General features: G+C 39.9%; 1 protein-coding gene across 1 annotated transcript in view; it reads right to left on the bottom strand.

Annotated features, from left to right (window-relative positions):
* The window catches only part of EPB41L1 (erythrocyte membrane protein band 4.1 like 1), a gene marked incomplete in the record, with an annotated part of 2,183,009 nt that overhangs the window by 303,232 nt on the left and 1,862,651 nt on the right, over positions 1-17,126 (bottom strand). The window contains 1 exon segment of the mRNA XM_044090111.1: positions 5,708-5,806. Coding sequence (XP_043946046.1) covers positions 5,708-5,806 — 99 coding nt within the window.

Raw genomic sequence — 17,126 nt, 5'->3', positions numbered from 1 at the left:
ATAATTTGTCTGCTTAGAAACAACCAATCCCAAAGAACTGGGTCAAAAAGCTGATCAGATTTCCTGATAGTCTTAGTCTTATCCAAGTAAAATCTGAGTTGTCTAGGCATATCCAAGGTGTGTAGTACCTTCTTGCTAGCAGATTCTGGAGAAGGGAAAAAAACTGGACAGATGAATAGACTGATTAAGTGACAACTCATTCACCACCTTGGGCATAAAAGAAAGATTAGTGCGCAAGGATAACCTGTCCTTACGGAAAAAAAAAAAAAGGAAGGACAAGCCATAACAGCTTGAAGCTCAGACACCCATCTGGCTGAAGTAAGGGCTAACAGAACAGTTTTCTAAGAACAATGTTGCAAGGAAGCTGAAGCCACAGGCTCAAATGGAGTCAGAGTCAGTTTCTCCAAAACAAAATTAAGATCCCATGGAGGAGGAACAGACTTCCTGGGAGGTCTAATGTGAAGGGTGCCTTTAAGAATTTGTTTTGCCTCAAACCTAGAAGCTAAAGGAGGAGATAAAAGCAGACAAGCAGAGACATCTGATAATTGGGCCTTAGCGGAGGAATAAGCCAACCCAGCACTGAGCAATTCACACAGATAAAGAACCACAGGAACATCCGGTCAGAGTTGTTCCAGGTTATGTGAAAGACACCAGACAGAAAACCTCTTCCATTTGGATAAGTAGGACTTCCTAGTATTGTGTTTCCTGGCCTCCTGCAGAACCCTAATCACGTCCTCAGAGAAAAGGTGTCTATAAGGACTCAAAATCCTATCACCAACAGAGTCAGATGAAGAGTGGGCAAGTGGGGATGGATTAGAGATCCTTTTTCTTGTGTGAATAGGTCCACTCTGAGAGGTAACTTGTGATGCTTGGCCTTGGCTAAGTGCAGAAAAAGAGGGAGCCAATGCTGCCTTGGCCAAAAGGGCATCACCAGCAGGATTTTGGGTTTGTCCTGTTGAATCTTGAACAGAACCTTTGGAATGAGAGGCAGGGGGAAATGCATACAGAAACATCCCCTTCCAAGAAAATGAGAGGGCGTGCACCTTCCAAACTAGAGGACCTGGAACTCTGTCACAAAATTAAGAAAGGTGTCTGTTCAGAGGGGAGGCAAATAGATGTATTTGAGGAGTACCCCACTTGTGGACAAAGTCCAGAAACACATCCCTGTGAAGCATGGGATTGAGTCAAGGACCTGCTCAGAGTGTCTGCCACATAGGTTTGACCTGAAGGAATATAAACTGCCTGAAGAGTTACATGATACTGTTCCACAAGTTCCCAAACAATGACAGCTAGCCTGCAAAGAAGGAAAGACTTTGTTCCCCCCTGTTTGTTTACATACCACAAGACTGTGGTGTTGTCTGTAAACACTTTTAGAGGCCTTGGGCAGAAGAGAGGATGGAAAGCTTGAAGGGCCAGCAGGAGCGCTCTCATCTCTTTGCTGTTGATGTGCTCCTTTTGCTGAAGAGGAAACCAGAACCCCTGCACTTTCACAGTGTCAAAGGCTGCTTCCCAACCTACATCTGAAGCATCTGTGAACAGTTCTTGAGATGGAAGAGGGAAATGGAAGGGAAGGCCTAGGTTCAAAGACAGCTGCTGAATCCATCCTAGAAGTTCCTTCTTTACACAGAGAAGAAGAGGAACTGTAAATTCTATGGGATGCGCATGTTGTTGCCAGACTGATTTCAGGAACCACTAAAATTTCATCGTGGAGTTTGGCTAAAGGTAATATAGGGATGGTGGATGCTATAAATCCCAGAGGTCTCAGAAACTCTCTGGCTGAGACACAAATCAGAAGAAAAAGATTTTGAAAGAAGGAAATGAGAGTAAAGGCCTTTGGCGGAGGCAGGAATGCCAACATAGGCACCGTCTGAGTCTTGCACGACAGAAAAACATGATCTTGAGAAGGTATTAGAGAAGACTTTTTGAAATTTATTGTGAACCCCAGACTTTGCAAAAGAGTAATAGCAAAGGGAAGACTTTGCTGTAAGGTCGCTGGAGAGGATGCTTGAAACAGGAGATTGTTCAAGTAAGGGAATACTTGGATGCCTTGAAGCCTGCAAAAAGCAATCACAGGAGCTAGGCATTTGGTGAATACCATTAGGGCATTAGAGAGGCCAAAGGGCAAAGCAGAGAACTGAAAATACCACGAAGTAACAGAGAAATGTAAATATTTCGTGAAAAGGGGATGAATAGGTATGTGAAGGTAGGCATCCTTGACATCCGGAGAGGCCATGAACACAACACCTGAGAAAGAAGTAATGGGAACAAAGTCCGTAGAGATAACATGCGAAAGGAAGGAATCTTCAGAAAAGTATTTAGGTGTGAAAGACACAGAATGTGTCTCCAAGAACCCTTCTTTCTGGGCACCAGAAACCTCCTAGAATAAAACCTTTTTCCCCTTTGGGCCTGTGGAACCTCTTGAATAGTTTCATGATGTAACAGTTCTCAAAGCAGCTCTGGGAGTAAATGCAACCATTCCTGAGGTGGCTGAGGAATGTCCATAAAGAGAAGAAGGGATTTCCAAACATGAATTACCCTTGTTGAATTATGGAAAGAACTCATGAGCCTTGGGTTATGCTTGACTAAACCGGAAGAGACAGAGAAAGAAGAAGCGAGAGAGGAATGAGGCTGAGAGGTGGGTGATAGTCAAATACTACCTGGCTTTTCAGGAAAGGGATGCTTCTCAGCAGAACTCTGAGTAGTTTTAGCTGGAGGAACCCTCCTTTCACGTTTTTTTTTTTTACTTTTAGGAGGAGGATGAGCCTGTCTTCGAACAAAAGCTGGCTTGGAAGGACAGTTCCTTTGGAACTTAGTCACAGGTGAAACAAAAAGATATTTCAAGACCTGTAACTCCTTGGGTTTCTCCTGCAAGGACTTAACAAAATTAGCAACAGCAGTACCAAACAAGCCACTGTTATCCAGAGGAACATCCATCAACATAGCTTTTATGTCATCTGACAGAGGTTGAAGCCTTAGCCAGGAATACCTCCTCAATACAGATCCTGAAGCAGCAGCCCTAGATGAAGCTTCTGCTGCATCACAGCTGCACTTAATACAATGAGGAGCTACCTGAGAGTAATCGCCTAACAAGGACAAGGCTGAAAGTTTGTCTTCAGAATCTGGAAATTCAGAGATAACTTGAGTAGCCTGGGAAAGGAGAGCCAAAACATATCTAGTCATGTCAGTTTGGTAATTCATAGTATGAAAGGCAAGAGTGGCAGAGGCATAGACCTTCGTTCCCAGTCTTTCCATAATCCTGCTTTCCTTAGCAGAAGGAAGAAGTTTAGTGGAGGGCAGTAACTTGGGAAGCTTATCTAAAGGCAAAGAAACTAGTGAAGGGTCGGCAGATGGGCACTTGTACAGAACTTGCAATCATCAGGCCCTTTATAAAAATGGTTAGGCTTCTTATAAGCCTGAGATGCTGATGAGAAAGCATCCAGTAAAGCACGCAAAACTGGTGGAACAGCAGATGGTGAAGGAGACTCCATTTGTAGGAGCTCATACTATCTCTTTTGCACATCTGAAACTTGGGAGCAATCCCACTTGAAGAACCCCCTCATCTTAGCAATGGTATCACCAAAACTAATCTCCTCAATAGGAGATTCTGGGACTGGTAGAATCTTCTTCAGGAGAAGCACAGTCTAAAGGGGATGGACTGTGAGTGGAATAAGCCAAGGATTCCTCATCCAAAGAAACCTCTTCATCAGAAGAATTCTGATCCCTAACTCTCTTGTGAGGGGAAGACGTCCAAGAAAGATCAGGGACAGAGACACCCGAAGGAGGCTTCAGAACCATAAGGGGATTAAATAAGCCCTGGGTAAAATTTTGCCATACACTTTAAGGGTCCCTGGGAAAAGAAACATTTTTTTGTTTTTTGCTTCTTTTTTAACTGGACGTCCACCTTATGAAATGTAGAAGGGCCCAACATCGGCTCAATAACTGTTATCAGAACTCCTCCCTCACCAGAATTTGAGGAACCCCCCCAGGCCCTTCTGTGATAATCAGTCTTGGTTCCCCTTGACCATCTGAAACAGATGCATGCAATGCCTCTGAGGACGTGCCTCTTGTTGGATCCATGGCAGTCACCGAAATGGTCCGAGGAATATGACACCAGAACAAGGTGAACCTCAGGGTTTTCATCAGCCTTGAGAGAGAGATGTCCAATGTAGGAGGCACAGATGAAGAGTCCGAACTAGGTTACTTGGCCTTTCTCTTCAGTGAAGACTCCACGTCAGGCCTAGAAGTTCCCTCCATAGCATCTTTCACTAAATGTTTGAGACGCTGGTTTTCCAAGCAAATTGCAAGGGAGGAGAGATGACTTTGTAAAGTCTTAGGCACAAAGCCTGACAAATACTGCAAGTTTTTATGACTGTAAATAGGCCCTAAACAAAACAAGCACTGCTCGTGACTATCCTTGTGTGGAATCTGTCTCCCACACTGGCATTTGCATTTTCTGGATGACATGTAAAACCCCACAACAAAAAGCAGCAGAAATAAGAAAGAGAAAACCCCAAAAGGGCACTTATAGGAATGGCTTGATACACCGGCAAATAACTTGGACGAGCAGACTGATGATCGAAGACGGCATTCAGACTGGAGGCACAGAAGTTTTGAGAATGGTATGTCCAGACATAGCTTTCATGCCCTACATACACGAGAAGCATACGTGCGATGTACGGCGTACCTTAAGGTAATTAAAGACTCTGGTATACTGGATGGACATCAGGCCTCCCTTGGCAGGGAATCCCTCATGTTAAGAATACTGCAACAGTAGAACAGAATGACATTATGAATCATGAAGATGCAAAAAATAATTGTTAATATCGTTTTACGTTGTTAGTAATTAAGTATGGTTATTTTCTTTCTGAAGTAATTATTCCTGCGTTAAAATACTTAAATGATTTCAAGGCCATTAACCATTTATATACCAAAATCCAGCCTGATGGCATGAATACCTAATCAGCATCTGAGTGCAATAAAACTTTGTTCAAATGAAGCAGCCAGTGACAATGTTTCATTGTACAAAGATCCATTTGTTCTCATTTCTATAAATTAATTTTTGTCAACAAAACCTTAACAACTTGTTTAATCAATTATTAGACATGATCTCACTTTTAAGATAATACAGCGAAACAAACAAATTCATGATCTCTTGACAAAGGGTTCATACACCCTGAAACATGCAAGTGTAGTCCTCTGATTGTATACTGATGAAATAAAACATAAATTCTATTTTAATTTTACTTTCTTTGTAAACTAGGAGCTGTTCAGTTCTGTAGTAAACTGGCCCCGAATATTTACACATATCTACATCAGTGACTACAGAAAATGTATTTATCTGCATGGCAAACGTGCAGTTTTAATTCACAAACAAGGAAAATAAGTTTGAAAAATTATGGTTTCCACTTAATTTGACTCACTTTAAAAGCATATCAGGTGCACATCAAAAGACTGACACACATTCCATAAATAAATGAATTTCCTCACAACAGCTAGTCGTAAAACTCCCAACAATTAAATTCATTAGCTAATTGTCTGCTTTATTACACTATCTCAAACAGCAAAGTACATCTTCCCTGCTCATTTAATTCTTACTTTTCTCTGTGTTTCAGGAAAAAGAAACTTCATTTTTACACCTTAAGAGAAAAACAGAAATGAATGAATGCATGGAAATGAAAACATGAGAAAGAAGAGAAAAGAATATAACCTCAGGGGAAGAAGCAGGACTCTTCAGTGCAGAAACCTCCAGAGACAGGCCTGTAGTTGTCTCAAATGCTGAGTCATCCGCGATGTCTTCCTCCTTGGCCTTTGTCAGTAGAGAACCACACACCAGCATGCAAAGTAAAGGAATAATGAAACAGAACAAGAAAACAGAATGTAGAAATGTTAGTTTTTGGGTACAGTGTTACTTACAACCCACCACAATAAAAGCTGCATGCAATATATATCCCCTCATAATCAGGAATAACCAGTGTTAACTTTTAACTTCTCCGTAACTTGTTTATCATTTCCATGTATGCAGTAGTTGCTGATGGTACACACTCTGACGATTGCAGTGTAAACACATCTGTTAAGGCTCATCAATTTCAAAAGTATATCAAATGACATTAATCTTGATGCTGCGGCAAATAAAAAAAATGACTAACTTGGTTTGTCAGGTTGATGGATGTTTGCAGGTATGCAATAAATATGACAGAAAATATCAAATTGCTTTTATAACACAATAAAATATTACATTAGCATGGACCAGCTCTACTAAATGCACAGCAATATTTCTACAGGTGAATCTGCAAATGTAAAAAGGTAAATTTTGTTCTTTTTAACCTGGCCAACTTAAGCCAAATTATACATCTATTGCTAACTAGCACGTTTACACACAAAAATTACAAATCTGAACATGTAACTTAAACCTTATACAGTGTTAAGCCTGCTGACATTTTACAGTGGACTTGTGTACTGGGAGCTTGAGATAACTGCTTTTAAAACTGACAAATACAGAAATACATCCTGATGGCAGTTACAGACTGACTGCCTCACATAGTCAATCCACTTCCCTTCCTGCTTGATAATTTGCAGATCCTGGAAATGAAAACAAATAATTCACAAGACCTTGCATAGGCTAACCTTGTCTTTCAGTACTTAGCAGACATATAGCACAATTCAACGTATAAATAAATGAATAACACTAATCTACGATCATGGGGACCATAACATGCCTAGTCATAATGCACCTTTAAGTAGACAAATTTAGAAGTTTTGCCACCCCTTTTAAGTCCTTAATAGTGCTCATCTCTCAAATCAAGCAGGGTCGTACACAAGGAACATCTAAATTTGTTGCACAGAGTAGAAACAATGCTGACAATGTACTCACAAAGAATACCAAATCTTAAGCACGTAATTTAGATGTACGGAACACAAGGTGTGAACTGATCCAGGAACTGGAGAAGACTGCATCTGACTGTGTTAAAGATAATGTTTTTGTGACATCCTAGAATGTTCTATCGATAATGCTCATCTGGCAGCATGCAACTCATTAACAACTGGATTGCACTTCCAATTCCTTTGCTAGGATAGTCTGTAATACTTTTTTTAATGCAAAGCAGTTTGAAATAATCCTCAGATCAGCTGGGAGAAGGTTCCCTATGACTGGGCCTAGGTTGCTGAAAGCTGTTAGCCACCTACTCAAGTGTAGCTTTGGACTAAACAGAATTATGACATTGTCAGTTTGTGATGTAAGGATATAAGTGAAGGAAGATGGGTGGTAGCTTTTTGCAAGTGGTAGGAAGTAGTTCTGAAAAAAAGGATTTTGTAAATTAGAATACAAAAAAGCTGTGCTGCTTATTGGCAGTTGTGAGACAACTAACTTTGGAAAGTGAAATACATTGCTATTTCCTAGAACCTCATAGTGTTAAGAATCAGCATACCTGATGTATTGTGATCTGGATCTGATCTGGATTACTGAAGGGTAGTTGCTCTGTGCTGTAGACCAGCGGTTAGTAGTCTGTCTGTGGAAGGACTACATTTTTGGTGGCGTATTGTCATTGTTTAGAGTGACAACTAGAAGTCTGGTATGTGAAAGAAGGGTACAGTGAAACAATATACATACATACTTACCTGAAGTAAGGAACATGTTGTCGGTGATTTTACACTTTTAGTTAATTTCATGGAATGGACTACTAGATGGAAGACAGCAGGAAACTTTTTGTATATCATTTTTAAATTTTGTGCACTTATAAATTTTGTTGACTGGGAAGTCTGACTGAATAAGATCTATTTTCAGCAGTAGCCAGGGGGCTCCAAAAGCAAAATGAATAACATGAAATGGAGACAGCAATAAAATAATGCAGTAAACAGAGTAATAAGAATACAGAACAAGAAAATAACAGACTAGTGCAAAATCTTGTCAAAAATACACCAATAATATAAAAAAGAGGAAGTACACCTTTGACTAAGCAACCAGGGTAAACATGTTGTTTTCTTTCGGCTTTTCCCGGTTAGGGGTCGCCACAGCGGAACTCCGGTCCACTAATGATTGGCAGTAGATTTTCACGAACGCCGAGGTGCTAGCTCGACGTCTAGCCTTCAATGAAGGCATGCCCATTAACGCATGTCTTTCGAACGCCCACCCAGCGGCGGGGAGAACATGCAGACTCCACACAGAAGGCACTCCAGCCAAGAATCGAACAGGAGAACCTCTTGCTGTGAGGCAACAACGCTTTGCCTTGGCATTAGGCACGCAAAGATAGCAGACAATACAGTGACATCAAACACCCAGTACTTTATAAATAAATAAATACATAAATAAGCATCCCCTTCTGATCTGTTCTTTGAATCTCTGACTACTGAGGAGTTCCACAAGAAATTAAACTGACAGGTGTAGTCATGAAACACAGTTGTCAGCTGTAGAGAGCGGTTGGCCTGACTTCGGCTTCATGCATTGTAATGCATCCCTTTTGAAATGGAGAATTCTGACTTTGAAGAGATAGAGGGCAGAAAGTAAGACATTGTATGACTTCTCTAGAAAAGAGATTCACTCAAACCATTCATTCATTCATTCACTGATGCAAATTTTACCTTCTTCAGGACCACAAAGGAGTCAGTGCTTATCCCAGTAAGCAGCAAGTATAAGGCAAAGAAGCAGTCCTGGATAGGATGCCACAACATCAGAAAATGCACACAGACACATGCGCGCATGCTCTAGGGTAATTTAGAGAATTATCTCGGCGTGTCTTTGAAATACGAGAGGAAACCAGAGACCCCAACAAAAATTCATCTGGATGCAGGGAGGAAATTTAGACTATGCACAGAAGGCACCCCAGCCTGAAAATGAACCAAAGAATTTAGTTTAATTAAATTGTTTGGTTGATTACAGTAGTAAGGATAAAATAATGAGGGGACTGAATATGCGTCATCAAGGTTTTTGCAAGTCTTTCAGCTTGTTTCCACATAAAGGGTGAAAACCCTGTCAAAGGTGGGAAGGTGAGAATACTAAGAGTGTATGAAAGCATTGGGAAGGGGGTACAAAAGGCTAATAAATGAAAATGAGACTTGGGAATTGCCAGTATTAATGAGATTTAGTTGATAGCTCTTTATGAGAAGACAGTATGCATGAAGACCCAAATGCTGGCATGGCTCCTGATGAGTACGTAATGTGCAAGAAGTGGAAAGGTGTTGCTCCCGTTGTGCAGGACGGTGATGTGGCCATGACTGCCAGTAATACTATATCTTGTTCTGGGTGGCACAACACAGGACGGCAAAGGACAAGATGTAGGTAGTTCAAGAACTGGTGCTCAAAGTGAAGCCAACAGCCAATGCAAATGACCTACAACTGGGCAGGTCCATGAGGTTAATGGCACATTATTGACCAAAAAGACTAAAACCTCCTAATTCTCTGTTCACATCTATCTGGAAGAGGGAAAGTCAGATCAGTGAGCCTAACCCAAGGCTAGACATCCAAAGGTGTGCCAAGTTTGACAGCTGAAGAAATGCTGTGAGTATCAAGTAGTTGTAAAAGCGACACATCTTCCTAGTAACTGATCACCCAGAGAGCAAGAGACAGAAACAGAGACAAACAGAGAAAGTGAGAGAGAGAGCGAGAGAGAGAGAGAGAGACAGAGAGAGAGAAACCTCATTACAATTGTTAAACAGAAATGTTAAGATCCTTGTATGTCAGTGATAACACTGATAAATGATGAATTCACAGATCTTACCAGACACTTCTACCATCAGACATACTAGGAATGAAACCTGCAAAGTTACTTTTCACTGTAAACCATTGCTAATTTCTCAGAATCAGTATTGTGAATGTAAACTAATAAAATTCAAGAAACATGGTAATGTCAAGGTCCCAAAATCAGCATTTCGTCCATTTACAGGTAAATAGAGATGACATGGAAAATAGACTGTACCTGAATATAAAGCTCACAGGTTTGCCTGAGGGGGAGGAAGGTTTCTACAGCATCAGTTGCCAAAAGCACTCTGTATGACATTTAAAACTCTGTGCTATTTGAGGAGGCACATAGATGTCTGTATGCAACACCTAAGAAGGGCTGTTCCTTGAGATGGATAATACTGAAGCATTTCTGTTATGAAGGCAGAGATGTGATCCTCTAAAAAGTTAAAATAATTGTGCTCGTTTTTAGATACATCACTGCACAGACTACTCAGTTAACCTTTTGTAAAACCATTTTGAAATAGCATAGAATCTTCTACTTGGGTTGCTACCAATTTGAAATATATTGCTATGTACACTGTGTATAAAATACCAAGACCAGCCTTAAAGTTGCAAAGGCAGCAGTATCATCTACACAGGTTAAGCTACCTAAGAAGTTAATTTAAACACTAATGTTGGTAATGTTTTGCCATGCAGAACATTCAGAACACATTTTACATTACAGGCTGTGTGCTCACTTATGTGAAGAAACTCACCCCTAACCTCCTTCCCCCACCAAGACAACAACACCTGAGGAAAAGCAATGGTGACTGCAGTCTGAGCCAAACAACTCCTGCATCTTCCTAGAAAACATAAGTGGAGGTGCTCAAAGCACCCTGGACAATACGTGCATTTGGTGCCCCCGCTGTGCTGCATAAAAAAGTGTGAAAGCTTACAAGCTGTCATTAAGAGACTAACTGTGCTCATTTAATAGACAGTTTGTAAACTGTCTATCTTTTCTATATTCTTTAAAGGAACTACAGTGGAACACTTAAAATAACGCTCTTGTAAAGGTAACTTGGGGGGGGGGGCAGAGAGCAAGACTGGGCTGTCCAGGGCTATAGTAAGGAAGAATGACCACACTCCAGTACTACGCCACCCCCCGTCACACCCCATTACCTTCCCTATCTACCAATCCAATGTCCAAATTAAATACATATGTATATGTGCATATAGCTATCTGTACATTTTCCCTAACATTTCCTTGAAAATTATATTCCCATATCAAATCTGTTCTTTTTTACAAATATCAGTGTTGTCGAATTTCTGTAAAGCCTTGTTTCTAAGCTCCTTATTCAGTACATTTTACATAAGATCATCCATAACCTAACCTGAACATGAAAGCAAACTGATCTGTAACCTTTTTTTATTTTTAAATATCTCGAACTTATACTGTTTGTAATGTGTACTGCTATTATTGTGGACCTTTTTCATCTGTATGTCTGTACTTCCTCATTTTATATACCCCAAGAAAATAGTCCGAGCAGAGAATCTACAGCTCGTAATTAGGTTCATCCAAATGCTTGCTAAAATACCATCAGATAACATACATGCTTTACTCTATTTTGTAAAAGGACATGTACTTAGGCTGTATTATTACTGAGTCATACAGTCTCAATATGATATTAGCCCAAACCCCTCATAAAGTCTGTAGAAGAGATTAGTCAATAGACATCTAACAGGTACAATGAATTTGAAGGGTTGCCAATTTGCCTCTGGCATGTCTTTAGGATATGGGAATAAACCAGAGTGCACAGAGATAAACCATGTGAACAGAGTGAGAACATGCAAATGTGCTGCACAGAAGGCAGCTCCGCTGTGAACCAACCGCAGTGTTAATCTCTGTACCACTGTGTCACCCAATTTAGTTATTAGAAATTTGCCATTAACTATTAACTCACAAATCCTAACTAATCTCCCATCCCTTTCCTTATATGCTGATATAACTTATTCCAACATTTTCAATTTACACTTTCTCAACTGAAGTTTTCCCTATTTATCTTTTATATTTTACTTCCCTTACAGTGAGTTATGTTTTCTACTGTCATTCTGACAGTCTATATTTCTGGAAAAATATGTCACTGTTACAAACTGATTTTTAACTTCTTTGATACGGCTGTTATACCTTCTTAAGTATTTTACCTTCCAGCATTTGTTGGTTTTAGACAGAATACTAGTATTTTTATAGTCAGCCACACATTTTATATGCTTTTGCCAAATACCTAATTTCTTCTGTCCCACGGACTCAGACATTTTCCTGCCCTAATACAGAGTGGGATTCAGAGATGCCCTTATCAAACTTAGTACAGAAGAAGACATCAGCCTCGTAGATCTGACAGACCCCCAGTGAACACTGAACGTGGTGCATTTGACCATAAGTTCTCAGTGTATCACAATGTGAAATAAATGTCACAGTGAGGATGCAAAACCTCAAAACATTGGTCACACAACAGTACAATGAGAGTCTCCACATACTGTTGATGTGCGCAGTCATCTGTGTTACTGAACATCATGTATTGCAAGATACTGCAAACTTCTTATTCTGTTCTCCCCTACATAAAATGGTAGTTCTTTTAGCCATGAAAAGCCTCCATCCACAACATTTAAAAAAATAAATATACTTCAGAAAAAAAAAGAAGAAATTGTTACCACCTAACCAGTGTCTTGCATACAACACCAAATAATCTCCTCAGAGTACGTCTTAGATGCTTGCTTGTCATATCAGATGGCAGGAAGTTGCTAAACCTTGTTGTAACTTATGTAAAGCCTAAAACGCAAGTGTCAGCTGACAGTTGCTTCTTAAGTATTGGGGGGGGGGGGTAAGGAGGATGCTGAAACTACACAAACTAGTAAGCTCCTTAACATAACAGCTATTTGGATATGTGTGTGTGTGTGTGTGTGTGTGTGTGTGTGTGTGTGTGTGTGTGTGTGTGTGTGTGTGTTTGTTTCAAATACATATATTTATATTTAGGATAGCATAATGAAACCTCAAATGGTAAAAATTTCAAAAAACAGAAACCTAATGCTGATTTGGTGAACTATAAAACAGAAAATCAGTTTAATGGGCTTTAACATGGGTACTGTAAGGGGGGGACATACATTTTTTGGCATTGTTTTCTGGTCAGCTGAGTGGGGTTCAGTCCTGTTTTGTCAATTAATCCTGTCTTAACCAAATGCCATTCAGCAATATGTATTAAAGCCATCTCTCTCACTCTCTCTAAATATATCTATGGGTGTTGGTTGTTTGGCCATCTTTTATGTGCCCCTTCTTACATCATCCTACGGCCTTACTATCCAGTGCCCACATCCACATTGGTTCAACCAACATTGTCTGATCCCCCAGGCTTATTCTGTTCAGTTGGGGCTGGCCGCAGAACTGAATGGTATCCTGGGGGTCTTGACTGTCTACATTTTTCAGCGTATTTTCCCAAATACCTTACCTTCTATTCTTCCCTTCTTGTAATTTCTTGGAAGCATCCACAGGGCAGGCATGCTGCAGATGTGCATATGTACTGCCCCACTTCCACTGTAGCTCAGTCAAGGACCCTGCCCTAATCCCTCATAGGACTATGCCCCTGGCCCTCACCAAGAATCATGTGGGGAATGCCCCTGAGACCACCCGCCCATGATGGTAATGCCCATCCATCCCACCCCTGCCACCATGTCAGTCAGCTGATCCACTAACTGAAACTGAGTTGACTGGGCAGTATTCAGGGATTTATCCCTCTAGCCACTGGAGCAGCCATGCCAATGTTTTTTTAAGATCGAATGGCAGGATGGTTGAATTTTTGTTTTCTGAAATTACAAATTAGCTTCCTTTTCCAGTGTTGTGTGATCTCCGTCTTGGTATATTTAGGCAGCATGAGGTGTGAGGGACAGATTGAGACCATACTTCAGTGGCTTGGAGGATATTCCTATATTCTCCACTCTTGTGCAATCTCGGACTTGGTATATTTAAGCAGCATGAGGTGTGGGGGACAGACTGAGACCATACTTCAGTGAGTAGGAGGACATTCATACATTCTCCACTGTTGTGCAATCTTGGCCTTGGTACATTTAAGCAGCATGGGGAGTGGGGAGTGGGGGATGGAGTGAGATGGTTCTTTACTGGATGGTAGGATATTTCTACTTTTTCTACTATTGCGTAATCTCGGGACTGGTTTATTTAAGTAGCGGGGGTAATAGGATGTCTTGAGGGTGCAGGGGGAGCCTCCTTGTAAAAAACAGTTTTCAAGTCATCGCATTTGACATGTTTGCCATTCAACAGAAAACTCTGTAAACAAATTCACCTAAATCTATATTATATATATGTGTGTGCGTATGTGTATGTGTGTGTGTGTGTGTGTGTGCTTCTAGCTTCTATGTGTATGTATGTATATATATATATATATATATATATATATATATATATATATATATATATATATATGTATATATATATATATATATATATATATATATATATATATATATACATACACACACACACACACACACACACACACACACACACACACATATATATAATCCATCACCCTCTCCCGCTCTCTCGACAAAGACCCTCACCAAACAGCACAAATATTTAACACCCATTTCACTGACACCATTCAAAAACTAGTTAAGGATTCATCTACAGAAAGCAACCCTAACTCCCAAAATACCACACAAACAGACCCCATATTTACCTCTATGTAAACTATGGTCTCTTCTAATAAGCCATCCAATCCTCCTTTCTCACTGCAACCAGTACCTACATCCCTAATTCTAAAATTTCTAACCAAACTAAAGCCCTGCTCACTCTCTGCTGATAACATATCACCTGAATACTTACAACTTGCTGCCAAGGCTATGGCTTACCCTGTAAGTATTCTTACTAATCATTCAATATCCGAATCTTATGTCCCCCAACTGTGGAAAAAGTCTATTATAACTCCACTACACAAAGGAGGTAATGCACACACTCTCTCAATCTCCATTCTCTCCCCGCTATCAAAAATCCTAGAAAAATGCATACAATCCCAACTACTAAATCACCTCATTAACAACAGCCTCCTAGCTCCCACTCAACATGGATTCTGCCCTGGACATAGCACAACCGCAGCTTTACTCTCCTTCACTGATATTGTGAATAAAACTCTTCATGCTGGCCTGTCAACTTCAGTACTCCTGTTGGATCTATCAAAGGCTTTCGGCACAGTATCACACCCTATGTTATTACAATGTTTAGAAAAACTTTGATGCTCTCTAAGGGTATTAACCTGATTTTCCTCCTACCTAAATGATAGACAACAATTGGTTAGATGGCAAAACCAACAATCAGAGTATCTGGTAAATAACACAGGAGTCCCATAAGGGTCCATTTTAGGACGACTACTCTTAAATATATTGATTAATGATTTTAATAAAGCCTCCCAACAAAGGATATTAATTCAATATGCAGATGATTCAACTATCATCTCATCCTCCAACAATTTCATTAACCTCCAGAAGATCACCCAAGATGCATTCACATTCACAGAAACCTGGCTAAATGACGCTCAATTGATGCTGAACCCCAAAAAAACTGAATTGTTACTATTTTCATCAAAACCTCCAGCTGCAGAATTCAAGATTTTTTTGCATAACAATACAGAAATAGAACAGGAGCTATCTGCAAAACGTTTAGGAATCACTATTGATAACAAATTCTCTTTTGAACAACACATTCTCAATACAGTAAAGAAAATGCATTTCAAACTTGGCAAAATATACTGACAAACTCTAACTAGATAAACAAACTAAGATAAAACTAGCAAACACTTTGCTTATCCCATCCCTCTTGTATGGAATCCCATTTTTACTAAGTTCCATACATCCCTCAGTAATAAGCTGCAAATAGCAACATTTGCCTCCAATATACCTAATCGCTCACACATATTTCTTACACATCTCATGTACGTTCCTTTTCCCACTGTCACAACAGTTTGTATTAGCATTCATGCACCTACAGTGCTGCCTATAAAATACTAAAAGATTTCTTTGGCAAGCAAACAGTCTGGTCTGAAACACTGCCATAAGACAACGTATACTGTGCACCCATCCTGACCTGCTCCATGCTTCTCCTCTCAAACTAATCTCTGTCAATGTCTGGTTTTATAAACTAGTCTCTGCCAATGTTTAGTCTTAGAAACTAGTCTCAGTCAACACTTAAGTTTTATATGTAAAACACTCTATAGTTATTGGATTAATGATTGTTTATCATTTCTAGTTTTCCATAAATTTCTACTGTTGCCTTATAAATAAAGGTCGGTACCCATAAAATTCATCTCATCTTTGACTCACACTCAAGCTTATAATTTTCATTTTCTCCTGGCAGTCATTCTGCTCTTGTTTTGACTACACAATCAACCTATCACCTTTAGCAACACCAAGTGGGGTCAAGGATTTCCAGCATTTTCTTTAACCACCCTTCTTAATACAACACCATTATAAAGCTCATCTAGACATTAAAGCAGTGTAAGCATGTCTGGTACGTACTTTCAGGGCAGACACACAACTTATCCCAGATGCTAACATTCCTCACATATCTTACTGACCTAGCAAGACTAAGTGAAACCGTTCAAAGAGCCAAAAATGCTGGATTCCACATTATTTGCATCCTTTGTCTAAATCTTCCACACTAGAGATGTTTTTCTTTCAAATACCTTAAGGAAATATGCATTCTATAAAAAGCTGGCCGCTTACTAGCATACATTTTAATATGTCTTTCTTCATTGCAACTTACACTTTCTCCATACATATACACACTTCCTAAACACACTGATTAAATTTTGTTAATATACTAAAGCAGTTGTTAAGCTAGATGCCCTTGACAGTCATTTTGAACCTTGCTAATTTCCCTTTTTGTACTCAAATTAACCTAACCCATTTGGTCAGACACTGGCCTTACCCATCCCATAGTGGATAATTAGAGAATGACTGGGATCATACCATAGATAATTTGATGGGACCCATGCATGGGATAAAGCATTTAGGAGCTGCCTCTGCCCATTAGTAGTACAGGGCAGTCATAGGTAAATTTCCACAACATCTGATCTTTTTCATACCAACTCAGAAACACAATCAAAACTGGTCTTTTTTCCATATTTGTTTTCAGTTACTTGCACTGTCCAATGCCTCACCTTTGACGATCCCAAGGAGTATCTTGCAAAGCCAGCTAACTCCACCATCTTGTTTTTTGTGTACTCCAACAAATGAACATTTTTTTTACTCCTTCCAAAACCTCACAAAGCCTTAAGATTCCACTTTCTTGCTTTGTCTTTTATTTCAGGGGCAGCGGTCTACATGTCCAGATTGACAAAGTGAGCTTTTCCTGAACAGGAAGAGGCTGTCTGTCATTAGGCTCATGGTAAGATTTCATCTGCCCAGCCAGTGA

The sequence above is a fragment of the Protopterus annectens genome, chromosome 12.part0, assembly GCF_019279795.1.
Source record: "Protopterus annectens isolate FY-2018-M chromosome 12.part0, PAN1.0, whole genome shotgun sequence".
Lineage (NCBI taxonomy): Eukaryota > Metazoa > Chordata > Ceratodontiformes > Protopteridae > Protopterus > Protopterus annectens.
This window is presented reverse-complemented; position numbering and strand designations above follow the sequence as displayed.